General features: G+C 44.7%; 1 protein-coding gene across 1 annotated transcript in view; it reads left to right on the top strand.

Annotated features, from left to right (window-relative positions):
- The window catches only part of TMPRSS6 (transmembrane serine protease 6), a 392,699-nt gene that overhangs the window by 134,379 nt on the left and 245,044 nt on the right, over positions 1–13,276 (top strand). Inside the window, exon 2 of the mRNA XM_069653013.1 lies at positions 8,268–8,394. Within this exon, the coding sequence (XP_069509114.1) occupies positions 8,268–8,394 (127 nt within the window). The remainder of the gene's footprint in view (positions 1–8,267; positions 8,395–13,276) is intronic.

The raw sequence follows: 13,276 nt of genomic DNA, 5'->3' as shown, positions 1-13,276 counted from the left end.
CCTGCACTGCCTCCCTGTCAACCCCTGCACTGGGGGACTGTCTCAGTATCCTACAGCCCCCCCTTGACGTATAATACCCAGTTGCACTGTCCTAGCTATGAAATAATTTCCCGACCTAATATATAAAATGAATAATTTTAATAAAGATCTGATGGTGAGACTAATTTCATTATTTATGTTTTTAAAACAGGTACATCCTTCATTATTGTATGTGTCACGAGTACCAGACACCGGCGGATGGCTTTTACAACCGCCAGTTGCTTCTCCGCGTGAACAACGTTACCACCCTGACCATTTTATGGGACGATCGCCAAGTACAAGTATGCCCTTACGCGGTACTAACGGCTAGATGCAACATACAGACCGTTGTGGTGGCCTAGTGCCTCGTTGTTGGAAAAGCCATGCGATTATCAGTGCGACCGAAGAGCTTATTTTATCGTAAACCAACACCCTGTGTACTGCACACGAACATCGCTTGCCTCAAGACGAACTATTTTGGATCGAGAGAAAAGAAAAATGCAAATCGCTGAATATTCTCTAAACATTTGATGTCCAATAAATGTACTTTGCCAAATGTACAATCTTGCCGTTTGCTTTTAAACCACAGTTTCATATTCCGAATTGTGGCGCTGTATTGTGAGATGATCTAAGACCCTGTGTACAGCAAAGGAACATCGCGTGCCTCAAAACGAACTTTTTGGAACGTGAGCAAATAAAAATGCAAATCGCTGAATATTCTCTAAACATTTGATGTCAAATAAATGTACTTTACCAAATTTACAATCTTGCGGTTTGATTTAAAAGTACAGTTTCATATTCCGAATTGTGGCGCGCTGTGTTGTGAGCTGATCTGTGTTGGTTTCCGGGTTCTGTGTGGAGTCGCGTAGAAGACGCCTGGGCGCGTTTGCCTATGCAGCACAGTCACGTCACGGATAGAGGCAGGGAATATGAATGTTTTGATAAAGTCTGTTTCAGGGGCGGGGGATTTGATTTAGTGCCGCAAAAGCAGGTGAGCCAGGTCGATGGGGGGAAATGATAGGATTATCAGAAAATGGCGGCTGATTTCGAGTGCGTTAATGGACGAAAAGTCGGGTAAGGTCCATAGGAAAGTTTTCTACGATCTACCGATTTATGCTTAAAAACACATGGCCGAACCGTAGGGACAATAAAAAAAAAGTCCCAGAACTATCCTTTAAATTTCGAGACGATGAACGCTCTGCACAGGCAGATTAAGTGAATATTATACAGTTAACAGTTTAGATACAGCAAATAGACCTGCCGGCAATTCTGCAGTTTCAAGTGCACATTAAGGGGTGAAGACAAGAACAGACAGAACAATCTTCAGGCAGGACTGTATACAGATTGTGCAAGTGCGGGAGGGTGAGGGAGGGGTAGGGGACCAAGTGCACCCAGTCAGTAGAGACTGGTGAAGTACGGAGAGAGAGATCTCAAGGTTTTATAAGTGCAGTGGGGGGGAAGGGCCTTGTGACACATGCAGAAGGACTGGCAGGGGTGCCTGCGACGTGTGAGGACTCTCAGGTACACCAAGCGACCAGTCAATAAGCTGTATGGAAGGAGGGAGAGAAGGAAGAGCAGAGAGCTAGGTTAGCAGTGTAGGGTGAGAGAGAAGGAAGAGGAGAAGAGGAGGGTCTTGTGGAGTTTCTGGCATTTGTGCATTTCAGGCACAAAACAGTGGGTGGCAGGGAGTCTGTTCCAGAGGGAGGCACCCAACGAAGAGAGGCATCCCCCGCCAAATCTCTTCTTGGAGAACCGGCTCACCCGTAGAAGGTTGGAGGAAGAGGAGCAGAGAGCTCAATAGGGACAGTATTTAAGAAGGCAAGATTGAAGTGAAGAAGGTCCCAGGTCCCGGAAGGCCTTGTGGACAATGCAGAGAGTCTCGAATTTGATCCTAGCAGCCACGGGGAGCCAGTGAAGGGATCTCAGTGCCGGAGAGATGCGGTCTCTGAGCTTGAGGCCAAGGATAAGTCTCGCTGTTCTGTTCTGGATGAGTTGCAGAGGGCGAAGGGCAGAAGCAGGGAGGTTGAGGAAGATGCTGTTGCAATAGTCCAGCCTGGAGAGAACTAGGGCTCTGGAGACAGTGTGCCACTGAGGAAAAGTAAGAACGGGTAGGGTGCCTCTAAAGAGGTGCAGTTTATAGATTTTTTTGAAATGTCAGAAATGTGAGAGGAGAAGGAGAGAGTGGAGTCGAAGATGACCCCAAGCTTTTTGGCCTCAAAGGTGGGGGTAGGCACAGGGCCAAGGGAGGCTGGCCAGAGTGAGAGAGGACAGCAGGAGCAGGTGTCCTAATGCGAACAATCTCAGTTTTACTGGCATTGAGACAAAGGTGATTTGCAGCACACCATGACTGAATAGTGGACAGACAGTCAGGTATGAGTGAGGAGGAGGGGGTGGCTGAGGGTAGCCTGAAGGATAGCTGCGTGTCATCTGCATAACACTGGAAATTAGAGGTGAAGGTGAAAGTGGCAATCACACGTGCTAAGGCCGCCATGTAGATGTTGAAGAACCAGGGGGATAGGTTAGAACTCTGGGGAACGCCACAAGTTGAGAGGGTGATAGTTGAGAGAAAGGCACCAAGTTCGACCTGGGATGGGCATTCAGAGAGAAAAGAGGTTTATTTTTAAATGTATTTATTGGCATTTATCATTTTTACATTTGCATGACATAAAATATGTCCATAGTTAGAGGATAATAAGCATTTCGTAATAAAACATTAACATTTAACAATTCAACTTTAACTGTCTCCAAGTGCTCCTTTCTTCGTGGTAGGGCAGTATGTCGGTTTCAAGGGGGTTGGGCAAGCCGGGGGCAGGGGGGAGAGGGGACAGGGGACTTGAGCTTGTAAGGATCCAGTGAAGTTGTGGCTAGTTGCTCTCGGGGTCCTGTGATGTTGGTTGTGAATCTGTTTTCCATAGGTTTGTTCTTGTTCATGGGGGCTTGTCATCCGAGGGCTGAAACGAGGATCCTGTGAGTTCTTTCCAGGCCGTTAGGGTCATGCTCGAGGCGTCCGTGGACCTGGCAACACTCTCTTCCCATGCCTCTGTTTCAGGTTGTACCCAACGTTCCAATTCTCTGTGCCATACCTTTTGTTGGGGTCCTGCAGGTTTTTCCCAGGAGATTGCAATTGTCCTTTTTGCCAGTATGCACATGATGTCCATTAATTTGGCCAGGTGTTTAAGTTTGGCCGGCCTGGGGTACATTCCCAGTAGGCATTCGTCTGGGGTCCACTTGTACCTAGTCAACCCTGCTTTTTCGCTTGTCAGCTGTACTGTGTCCCACAAGGACTGTGTTTTGGTGCACGACCAGAACATGTGAATCAAGTCCGCATTATTTCCTCTGCACCAGGTGCAGACAGAGTGTGGTGATTTATTGAATTTCGCCAGCCTGGATGGGGTTAAATATGTTCGGTATAACAGGTTCAGTTGTATTTGTCTAAATCTGTGGTTTCTGGAGACTGCTTTAGGGTACGCTAGAGCCCTCTCCCATTCTCCATCAGCCATTTCCCAGCCCAAGTCCGTTTCCCATCTTCTTTTCAGATCGGCAGTTCGTGGGTTGGCGGTGTCACTCAAGTGGCCATAGATCTGGGACACTGGTCTCCATCCCTCTCCCAAGCTGTACAATAGTTTGATCAGAGGGTTTGATTCCGGTTCCTCCAGCCATGTTGTCCACTTGTTTCGTGCTGTAGTCCGTATCCTTTGATACCACAGAAACTGGCCCGTGTGGATTCCAGCTTCCTCCTGCAGTGTTTCAAATTCCTTAAAGGTGCCATCGTCGTATAGGTCTCCCCACGTATATATCCCTTTTTCTTCCCAGCGTCTGAGGTGTTGCAGGTCCATGTCGGATCTGCATAGGTCCGAGATCATTGGTATGTCTGGGGAGTAGTGATGCTTTGCGTGGGCGAGTGCCTCTGCTCTGTGCCATACTTTTCATCCTAGGGCAGCCAAGAAGGGGGCATTTTGCATCAGGTGCCTGGGGGCCTAAGTTCCTTCAGATGGATCGGGGAGACCAAGGGTTGTAGCAGGGGCGTCTCAGATGTGGTGTCGTCTGCTAGCCACTTGGTCACAAAACTGAGTTGCGCTGCCAAATAATATTTCTCGAAGTTTGGGAGTTGAATTCCCCCCTGGCTATGCGGTAGGACCAAGGTGGTGAGTGCAATCATGCGTCTTCCTTTCCCGCATAGGAAATCACAGAGTATCACTTCTAGCAGGCGAAAAAAAGGAAGCATTGATGTAGTAATGTACATTTTGGAACCTGTACAGGAATCAGAGAGAAAAAAGAGGTTAACCAAGCCAGGGCCTAACCTGTGATTCCCAAGGTGTCACGAAGCTGTGAGATCAGGATGTTGTGGTTAACCGTGTCAAATGCAGAGGAGAAATCAAGGAGAATGAGGACAGAGTGAGTGTTGGTATAAAGATTTGAGAGCAGGTCTTCATGGGTGTTCAGAAGAGCAGTTTCCAGAGTATGCTCTAAAGCCAGACTGATGGTCATGGAAACAACTGATTGATTCAGTGTGGAGGGTAAGCTGAGAGATAGCCAGCTTCTCCAGGAGTTTGCCAAGGAAAAGTGTTTGTGTTTTATAGCTGCCAAAGAGTGCTAGAAGCTGAGCATAGGATGACAGTACCTGACAAATGCTTATACTGTGCCTATTCACCAATGTTTTAACTTGTTTTTGTTAGCTTTTATATATTCTGATAACAGACATTTATACAAGCTTTTCAACCCGCAAAACATTGAGTAGGCATCATGTAAAAGTGGTGGCAAACCGTTAGGAAAGTGAATTTTTTAAGTGGATTTGCCCATGTACTACGCGAGTTTGAAACAGTGGCTAGTTGCTACAGGAATAAGTGCTCTTTTCCTGTAAAATGGAATTCTCCACGTGCCCTCATTTGCATAGCCTGGCTGTCACCACTCCTCCAGATACACCTATTTTGCATATGCAAAGGGGGCATTGCTCCCTGGTGCAAATGCCCTGATTCACTGCATGTGAATGACGCGCCATTCACCAGCAATCTGCACATTTGTATTGCCACAAATGCATTGATTTACATACATTATGTCAACTACTTAAAAATAGACAGGTACTACAATAGTAAATAACTCTACAAGGGTTTGGCAACCTGGCTATAAGCTGCGTTATTAAACAGTAAAACACTAGAATGTTTACATGAGCTCATCTGACATATAGTGTGCTCCAGTATTGATCTGACAGTAACCTGCATCTTTTCTGATTTACTACGTACCATGCTGTTTATTCCACATCGTTTTTATGGGAGGGCAAAAGGGGCACTTGCCCAGGGCCCCCACCTTGGAGGGGCCCCACAAGGATACCTGATCTAAAGAAGTAAGATTCCTTTGTTTACCAGACTTAAATAGCACACATCAGGATATTGTATTGCATCGTGTTGAGGCTCTAAACCTATTGCTTGTCTGTTTTGGCAAGTACATTCTGCCTCAATCAATTCATCATGGCTTTCTGTGTTCACTGTGGAATATATAGTGTGTGTGTGTTCCTTGCGGCACATCTCCTGTAGCATGCTTTACTTCCTGTGGGAATTATGTTGATCATGTGCAATAGCCAAATTTGAAATGCATACTGGTAAATTGAGTGCCAAAATGGTTGAGACGTTCGCCCAGAGTGTTAAGAACTCATTGCAGTGATATGTGTTCCAATGCAAGATTAGAATAGCACATTTCTGTAAGGCTGGCTGAGCCTTTCCTATGTCTGAAGTTTATAAACCTGCCTGCATATGTACTTGGTCTTGCAACACAACAGGTGCTATTATCAGAAATATACCTGCACCAGATAGGGATTGCTATAAAAACGAACATGTCATCCTTATTGTAAAACCTACGCAATCACATCAACGATGAGCACAAACTGTTAGTCCAAGAGATGAATAAGTATCAGAATTTGGAACCAAAGCATTCATGCTTCTATCCTGGCTTTGCCAGCAGACAATACAGTGATCCTGATCAATCATCTTATATCTCGTACATTATTGTGCTGTCTTCTGTGAAGTTTGCCTCCTCGCATGCTGGTGGCATCGTTTAGCCCATTACTGGATCTTTCTTCTTTCGTAGGCCATTTGAGTGGAAGGGGTGGTAGACAGAAGGGAGTGGACCAGATGGTGAAGGACTCAGGCAAGCATATTTTGAAGTCTACTCGTTTGACACAAAAAAATGCTTTGCATTTTTGTAAAAGTCACATGTTTTTCTGCACGTTTATAAATGACAATTTGACAAATCAGAGTTTGGCAGTATGTAAAGCTTTAAAATACAAAAGACCAACCCAGATTAAATCTGTTGAATCACACTGATTAGTATATATACGTCTCTTGATGATGGAGAGAATGAAGCTAGAATCATTCTGTGTTACACCCCTCTATAATGTTTCGTTTTTTTTTAATTGTCATGTTTGGTAATGTGCTGTGTGTACTTTCCAAGTCAGTTTTATAAAATTAGATTATTTTAGTTCATGGTAAGAACTGGTAATTAAAGTGTTCAAATTCTGAAATTGCAGAGTTGTCACACATCCCAGATTCACCCCTTAACCAGTTTGTGTAATGCTGGGCATCTAATTTAATGTTGTATTGCCTAGCCTCTCGAAATTACCAGTCTCTAAACCTTTCAAAATTGTCAGCCCTTCAGAGAGATTTCCTTCTCAGGGTATAATTTTCAAAACAGCCTCACTCATGGTTTCACTGGCTATAGTGTTGCTTCCACTGTAATAGTAAGCATTGATATATTGCACACCACAGGCCCTTTATTCTTTTGATCTCTAATGGCAACACTCTTTGAAAACCATGTCCCATTTATAATCTCAGTCTGTCTGCATACTGACACCTTCCTGGTAGCTTCTAATCTGCATCCACTATCCATGCTATTCTATGTGTAGCTTTCTCCTTCATACCAATTGGTCTGCTCTAGCCATGCTTGAGCACTTTTGCATTCAGTGAGGCAGCAAATGTGAGTTATCTGTCTGTTCTGGGTTACATGTACCTTTAACATACAGTCCTGCATTAATACTACAGGCTGCATACCTTCCTGGATTCTATTGATAAAACGTCTCCTGTATCTATGCTAGAACAGATATAACCTCTTTGTAGACTGATCATGTTGGCCTTCAAATGGTACTTGTTTATCAGTCTGATTAGAGCAAGAATGAAGAGGGTAAGGGGACTTAAAGGGAGTCAACATCCTTATGTTTAATGCTTTGAGGCAGCATATCAACCTATGGGTTGTGATTGCAGCAGGTGGGGATGGCGGGGGATGGGGGGGTGCGGCAGATATTCTTGATCACTTAATTCCTTTGGTTTGGTGGAGGGGGACCCCAAAGATGTCCGTGCCCAGGGCCCCAAAAGTGCTTAAAATGGCCCTGGCCTGTGCCACTCAACCTGTGCAGAAACAGGTACGCAAGCCGAGATCAGGGCAATGTAGAAGGGCTGCTCCGTGCTCAGATGAAAGACAGCTTAAAACAAGCTATGGCAGGCACTCCATTCCAGAAACAAGTGGACCCCCACGCATGGATACAAGTGGACTTGAAAGCACGGTCTAGATGGAGCTTACTTCTAATACACAAGTGATACTAAGTGTCCATGTGCAGGGGTAGCTTGGTGCTTGTGCTCGAGTACAGGAAAAACCCTCTGCAAAGTACAGGATGAGCTCGGAGACAGAGGGAAGTGGACTGCATGCTCAGGATTAGGGCAGAGTTAATTATAGGTACAGCACATTTCCAGTATAGAAGTAGCACCTGGTCAAGTATAGGGGAGTTTCAGTGCCCGGTTAATGGACAAGCCTTGGACCAGGTCCATGGTGAGCTCTCGTATAGGAGGGGTTCAGTGCTAGGGAGAGGAAGACTTCAATTGTAGGTGAGCGAGGAACTCTTGTATAGGGGATGCACAGTGTAACATACAGGAAATATCCTCTGCCAGGTATGAAAGTCATGTAGTGGCCTGAACATGAGCTTTTCAGTACCCAGGTAGAGGAGGAGATTAATGGTCATGTTCATGAGGAGCCGCCCATTACTGATTTGCAGAAGATGCTCAGTGGTAAGTAGGAGTTGGAGCTCAGGCCCCATGTGCAGAAGAAATGACTTTCCCAGGTAGAGGAACTGTATAGTGGTAGGTCCAGGAGGAACTCCACAATCAAGTACAGGAGGTGATAAATGCCCAGGGACTGGATTAGGTTAGTGAAAGTGTCAGAATGAGTTCAATGTGGAATCAAATGTATATATTTTTTCTAACTTTCAGATAGCGACTAATGGAGTGTACGTGCATGAAGGTGACAAAAAGAAGACCCGAGACCTGCTCCGCTTTGCCCCCATTTGGATTGTACTGTTGCTTGCTGGAGCCGGAGTCCTGACCTGGTATTTTCTAGGTAAAAATAAAGCACCAGCCAGCAATGAGAGGCATAGATCTGATGATGGTTGGAGGTGGAGGGAGGAAGAAATAGCTGTGTTAGTGGATTGAGGTGTAAAGCAATAGATGTTTTAGTCCAGACAGCCTGTCTAAATTGTGTGGAATGGATGGGTTTGTGTATGAGAGAGATGGAATGGCTGGGAGAAATGCAGAAAGCAGAACTGGAGAGATGAGAAGATGAGAATAACTATAAAAGGACTGCAGAGGGGAAGACAATGAGACAAAAAACGATGGGATAAAGAAAAGTGGGCACGGGTGCAGGAATTCGGCAATGGGGAACGTAACATAAAACAAATCACTATGGCTTGAGGGTTTAGTGTTGCTATGGAGACAGTGTTTTCGGATGGTAAGTGACTGGTTGTCGGACAAAGAGATAGTTTTAGGGATGATGTGATGGGTGGACATATGACAGAGTTGATTTCAGAATGGATAAATTATTGGAGGCATACAGAATCATTGAGAATGAAAGTCAAAATATATGGAGACACGTGTAGGAAGGAGAGATGGTTGAATACATTAAAATCTGGGTTGGTAGATAGAGGGATGGGTAAAGGGAGTGAGTTCTGGGTGGGTGGATGTAGAGAAGGCAGACCATTCAGCCTATGGCTGAAGCAAGGATGTCGTCTTTGGATTTTGATCTGAAAAAGATGCAAACTATTAAGGTTGTTCATGGCAACAAAATGTACATGGTCAAGTAGAGGCTAACATCAGTTGGTCAATGTGTTGTTGTCACCAAAGGTTATAGGATAATTGTTAGAGTGGTGATTGTTTATCAATAAATACATCATAACATCAAGCTAAAAAGGTACCAGTGAACAATCATTGCACCCCTTTGAGTCTATAAATATATTTAACCTGATGAGGACTAGGTTAATGTTCAAACAATCTTCATAAAATGATTCCAATTTATAAAATAATTAAAAAGAAAAATAAGTCATGTGTTGCCGGCGGTTTTTTAACACAAATATTAAACAGTTGCATTTTAATGATACTTGAAAGGCAATACTTTCATCCTCTGTATGTAAATGTCTGGTGTTCCATCCTAAGAGCCATAGATCAAATTTATCAAGTGTATAAACTCTGACAAACGTGTACAAACATAGACTTATAGAATTATTTAATATGGTTGAAAATGGGTTTGCTGTGGTACGATACAGGATTACAATAAGATAAATAATAAATCTAGTTAATTTTCAGAACAATACAATGGTTCTTGTGCCTTGTTGGGGAAAAAATTAAATCAAGGAAAATAAAAACAATGACATTGATTTGGACTACTCATTTCCCTTATTTTGATATTGGGTTCCACCAACTATAACCCTCGGTTGGCTTTTGTGGCTACATTTAATTTTGAAAACTGGTCCCCTGAAAAAATCCCATTTCCTTGATACAACATCTACATATGTTTTCTTATACACTGGCAGCGTAAAGGTTGTCATTAGCATAGTATCTCTTGTGATAGTCTGTGGGGCACATTAAAACACATCCATTTTATTACAATTTTTGTTGTGTGATGAAGGAACTGTTTGCAAAACAGATTGTTTTCCAAGATAATGGGGCTCAATAAAAATTTGATGGTATCCTGGGGATAAATCTGCCAGGAATCCGGCAAACTGTATTACTGTTACTGGCACTCAGTCCGGTAGAATGTCCACTGGATTACGAGTGCAAGTAGACGGTGTAACTCCCCATTCCATGGAGTCCCATTGGACTCCATGGGGTAGTTTGCTGGTATTACTAGCAGCTGTAATACCAGCTATTTATATTGGTAAGGTGGCAGAATGACCTCCAGCTTTTAGCTGGAGGTCATTCTGCCACCTTGCCGGCTAACTCGTAGTTGGCCGGTGCAGTAACATGCCGGTATACGTTAATACCAGCGCGTTATTACCACACCGGAGGGGGTGCGGCTGGGGGGGCAGAGCTACTTGGGTTGATTAAGCTATGTATAAAGTAGTACTGCCCTCTTAGACGAAGACAATTTCCTGGAGAAAAAGATTTGCATTTGGGATAATTTGCATACCCACAATGCCTTGCTGTTGTGGTTCAGAACTGGAGGTGAATTTCCAGCGATGGCTACTAGGTGGCGCTGTGGAATGCGTGACTTGGCTCAAATGGACTTATATATATATATATATATATATACACACACACACACAAAAAAGTGGTCCTGTTTTTCTCCGGGGGTGAATGTATACGTCCCATTGTGAGGGAGTCATTAAGGTCTGTTTCAAATTCTTTACCTACCACCCCGTATCCCAGTGTCAAGACTTGATTGTCGTGAAGATTAGAGGGGCCTCCGTCGTCCCCAAGTACCACACAGGGAGAGATAATATGACTCTCTATGCGATCCTTGAGGCCACAGGTGGGAGAAGCTGGAACGCCAAAACCACGTAGCACTGGAAACCCCAAAGCTGTTGTAAGGCAAAAAATTATTAGTACAAACAATCACAGTTGTAGTATACAGAACGGACTAGTACTGTCCAGGAAGAAGCTTACCAAAGTGTAGTAGTAAGGTCGCTGCTAACCACACAGAGGCGTGAGATACAGCTACGTGGGGGCGCGTGAGCAGCACCTTCAGATGATGGGAATTGTGACTTGGGATGGTGGTCAGAGTAGTCACCAGTTGCTGTGCCCACCTGCAGTTGTTGACGTGGAAGACGTGTATATACGTAAATTCTTGAGAAGTGAAAATCAATCCAGGGAAGAACCAAAAGAAGTCCGGTATGAAAGTCCTGAGATCAAAAACAGCCAGATATCCACAAGAAAAAGCGCCAAATCCAAAGGGAAAGCCAAAAGAAGTCCGTAGTTCGAGGTCCGAGTTCGAGTAATCCAAGAATCAAGATTGAAGAGCAAATGACAAACAGAGTCATGAAGAACAGCTGTGAAGCGATGTGTGGTAGTGGGAACTCTGCTTATATACCGTTTGATTCCTAGTCACATGACCCAAAACAGAATCACGTGATCGGGATATCCTTGTCACGTGATCCGGAAGTGAACGTGACCACCTGACTCTGCCTGATCCAATGCGCCACGGCAGTTGCCAATGCAGAAATGGATACAACCAGGACCGAATGTGACTTCTGCTTTAATGTAAGGTATGGAACCCAAGCTGCTCACGTGGCCCCCGTCCTACATGTGTACCGGATGTTGGGATTGGACTTGCTGCGAGGCGTGCTGCGGGGAGTCTAGCGGGCGTGTGGACATGATGCATGACAGAGCCCCCCCCAAAGGCCCACGGCACCGTGGGCAGGACGGATGCTCAAGGAGAAAACGGGAAACAAGGCGAGGAGCATGAACGTCCCCAGCAGGGACCCAGGAATGCTCCTCTGGACCATACCCCAACCAATCCACCAGATACTGCAACCTACCCCATAAAATGCAGGAACCCAAGATACCAGAGACCTCGTACACATCAGGGGTGTCCAAAGAAACGGGCAGGAGGAGCATGGAGGTGGGTAGGTCCACGGCAGGGTTTGAGCAGGGAGGTGTGAAAGACAGGATGGATATGCCAGGCAGCAGGAATCAAAAGCAGATAAGCCACAGAATTGATCACCTTAGACACCACAAAAGGCCCAACAAACCAGGGCATTAGCTTGCGACAACCCGGCAAGCGGAGGTGACGAGAGGACAACCACACCCTATCCCCCACAGAATAATCGCCTGGGCTTCTTGGAGATGAACAAGGGTCTGGGAATGGAAAGTGGATAGATCACGGACACAAACCATGTCACAACTGCCAGCATTGCAGCAACATTATATCAGGCAATATAATCTCTCATCCACACACAGGAAAACCCATCTCACTTAAACACTCATGTACCTGTGATTCAACTAATGTAGTATATGCTCTTAAGTGTCCCTGTCGGTATTACTATGTAGGGATCACTATAAGGAAAGCAAAGCTACGGTGGACAGAACACAAGTCCAATATTCGAACGAAAAGTCTCAAGTCACCTGTGGCAATGCATTTTCAGGAGGCTAGGCATTCGATTGCACAACTAAAATGCATGATTTTAGAACGAGTGAAAGTAGGTCCCCGAGGGGGCGATGTACAAAAGAGACTACTACAGCGTGAAATCTTTTGGATTGACCTATTGGATTGCCTCAGCCCAAGAGGCATGAATTGTGAATTCGATTTAATGTGTTTTCTCTGATCCTCGTGAGATTCATTTCTTGTGTTTGTACAAGTGCTTTTAACAGTGTTTTAATAGCATTATGCCAGCTCAAAAATATGTTCATGATTGTCACGCCTAATCTCAATGTCACCCTTTGGTGAATGGGACATGTGTCATATGTTTGATTTTCATTACACAGCTGTCACTTTTTTATAATCTGTACTGACCTTGTCGTTGAAACGGCAGTACCATGTATACGAGACTGTAAGTTTATTCATATTGGACTAGATGAGCATGGTGATTGTGAATCTTGTTACTTGAACCATTGATATTGGACATAAGATGAGATTGTGCACAGCTATTCAGCCGAGAGACCATAATAATAATGTTTAACATGACCCGAGTGCAGGATAATGTCCTATGTTAGGCTCATTAACCGACGGGTATTAGAATACAGAACCCGACTGAATCCCAACTGGCTACTGAATAAAGATCTGAACAGCAATCATGCATGATGGGTCTTGGCAGCTTACCTCTGCTACCCTGGTTATGATTGCTGCTATTCTGCAGTAACTGTGCGGGAGTGAGGGGCACGAGGCAGCCTCCCGCTGCCGACATGCCCCTCCCCCCGCCGTCTTAATATACAAGGAGGTTCGCCCCCACATTCGCCATTATTTTGAACTTTCTCCTCCGTATTGATCGGTAGGAATGATTCTAAGCACTTGG

This window comes from Ambystoma mexicanum, chromosome 3q, assembly GCF_040938575.1.
Source record: "Ambystoma mexicanum isolate Mex_15411 chromosome 3q, UKY_AmexF1_1, whole genome shotgun sequence".
Classification (NCBI taxonomy): domain Eukaryota; kingdom Metazoa; phylum Chordata; class Amphibia; order Caudata; family Ambystomatidae; genus Ambystoma; species Ambystoma mexicanum.
Note: the sequence above shows the minus strand (reverse complement) of the source record. Positions and strands in the feature narration are given on the sequence as shown.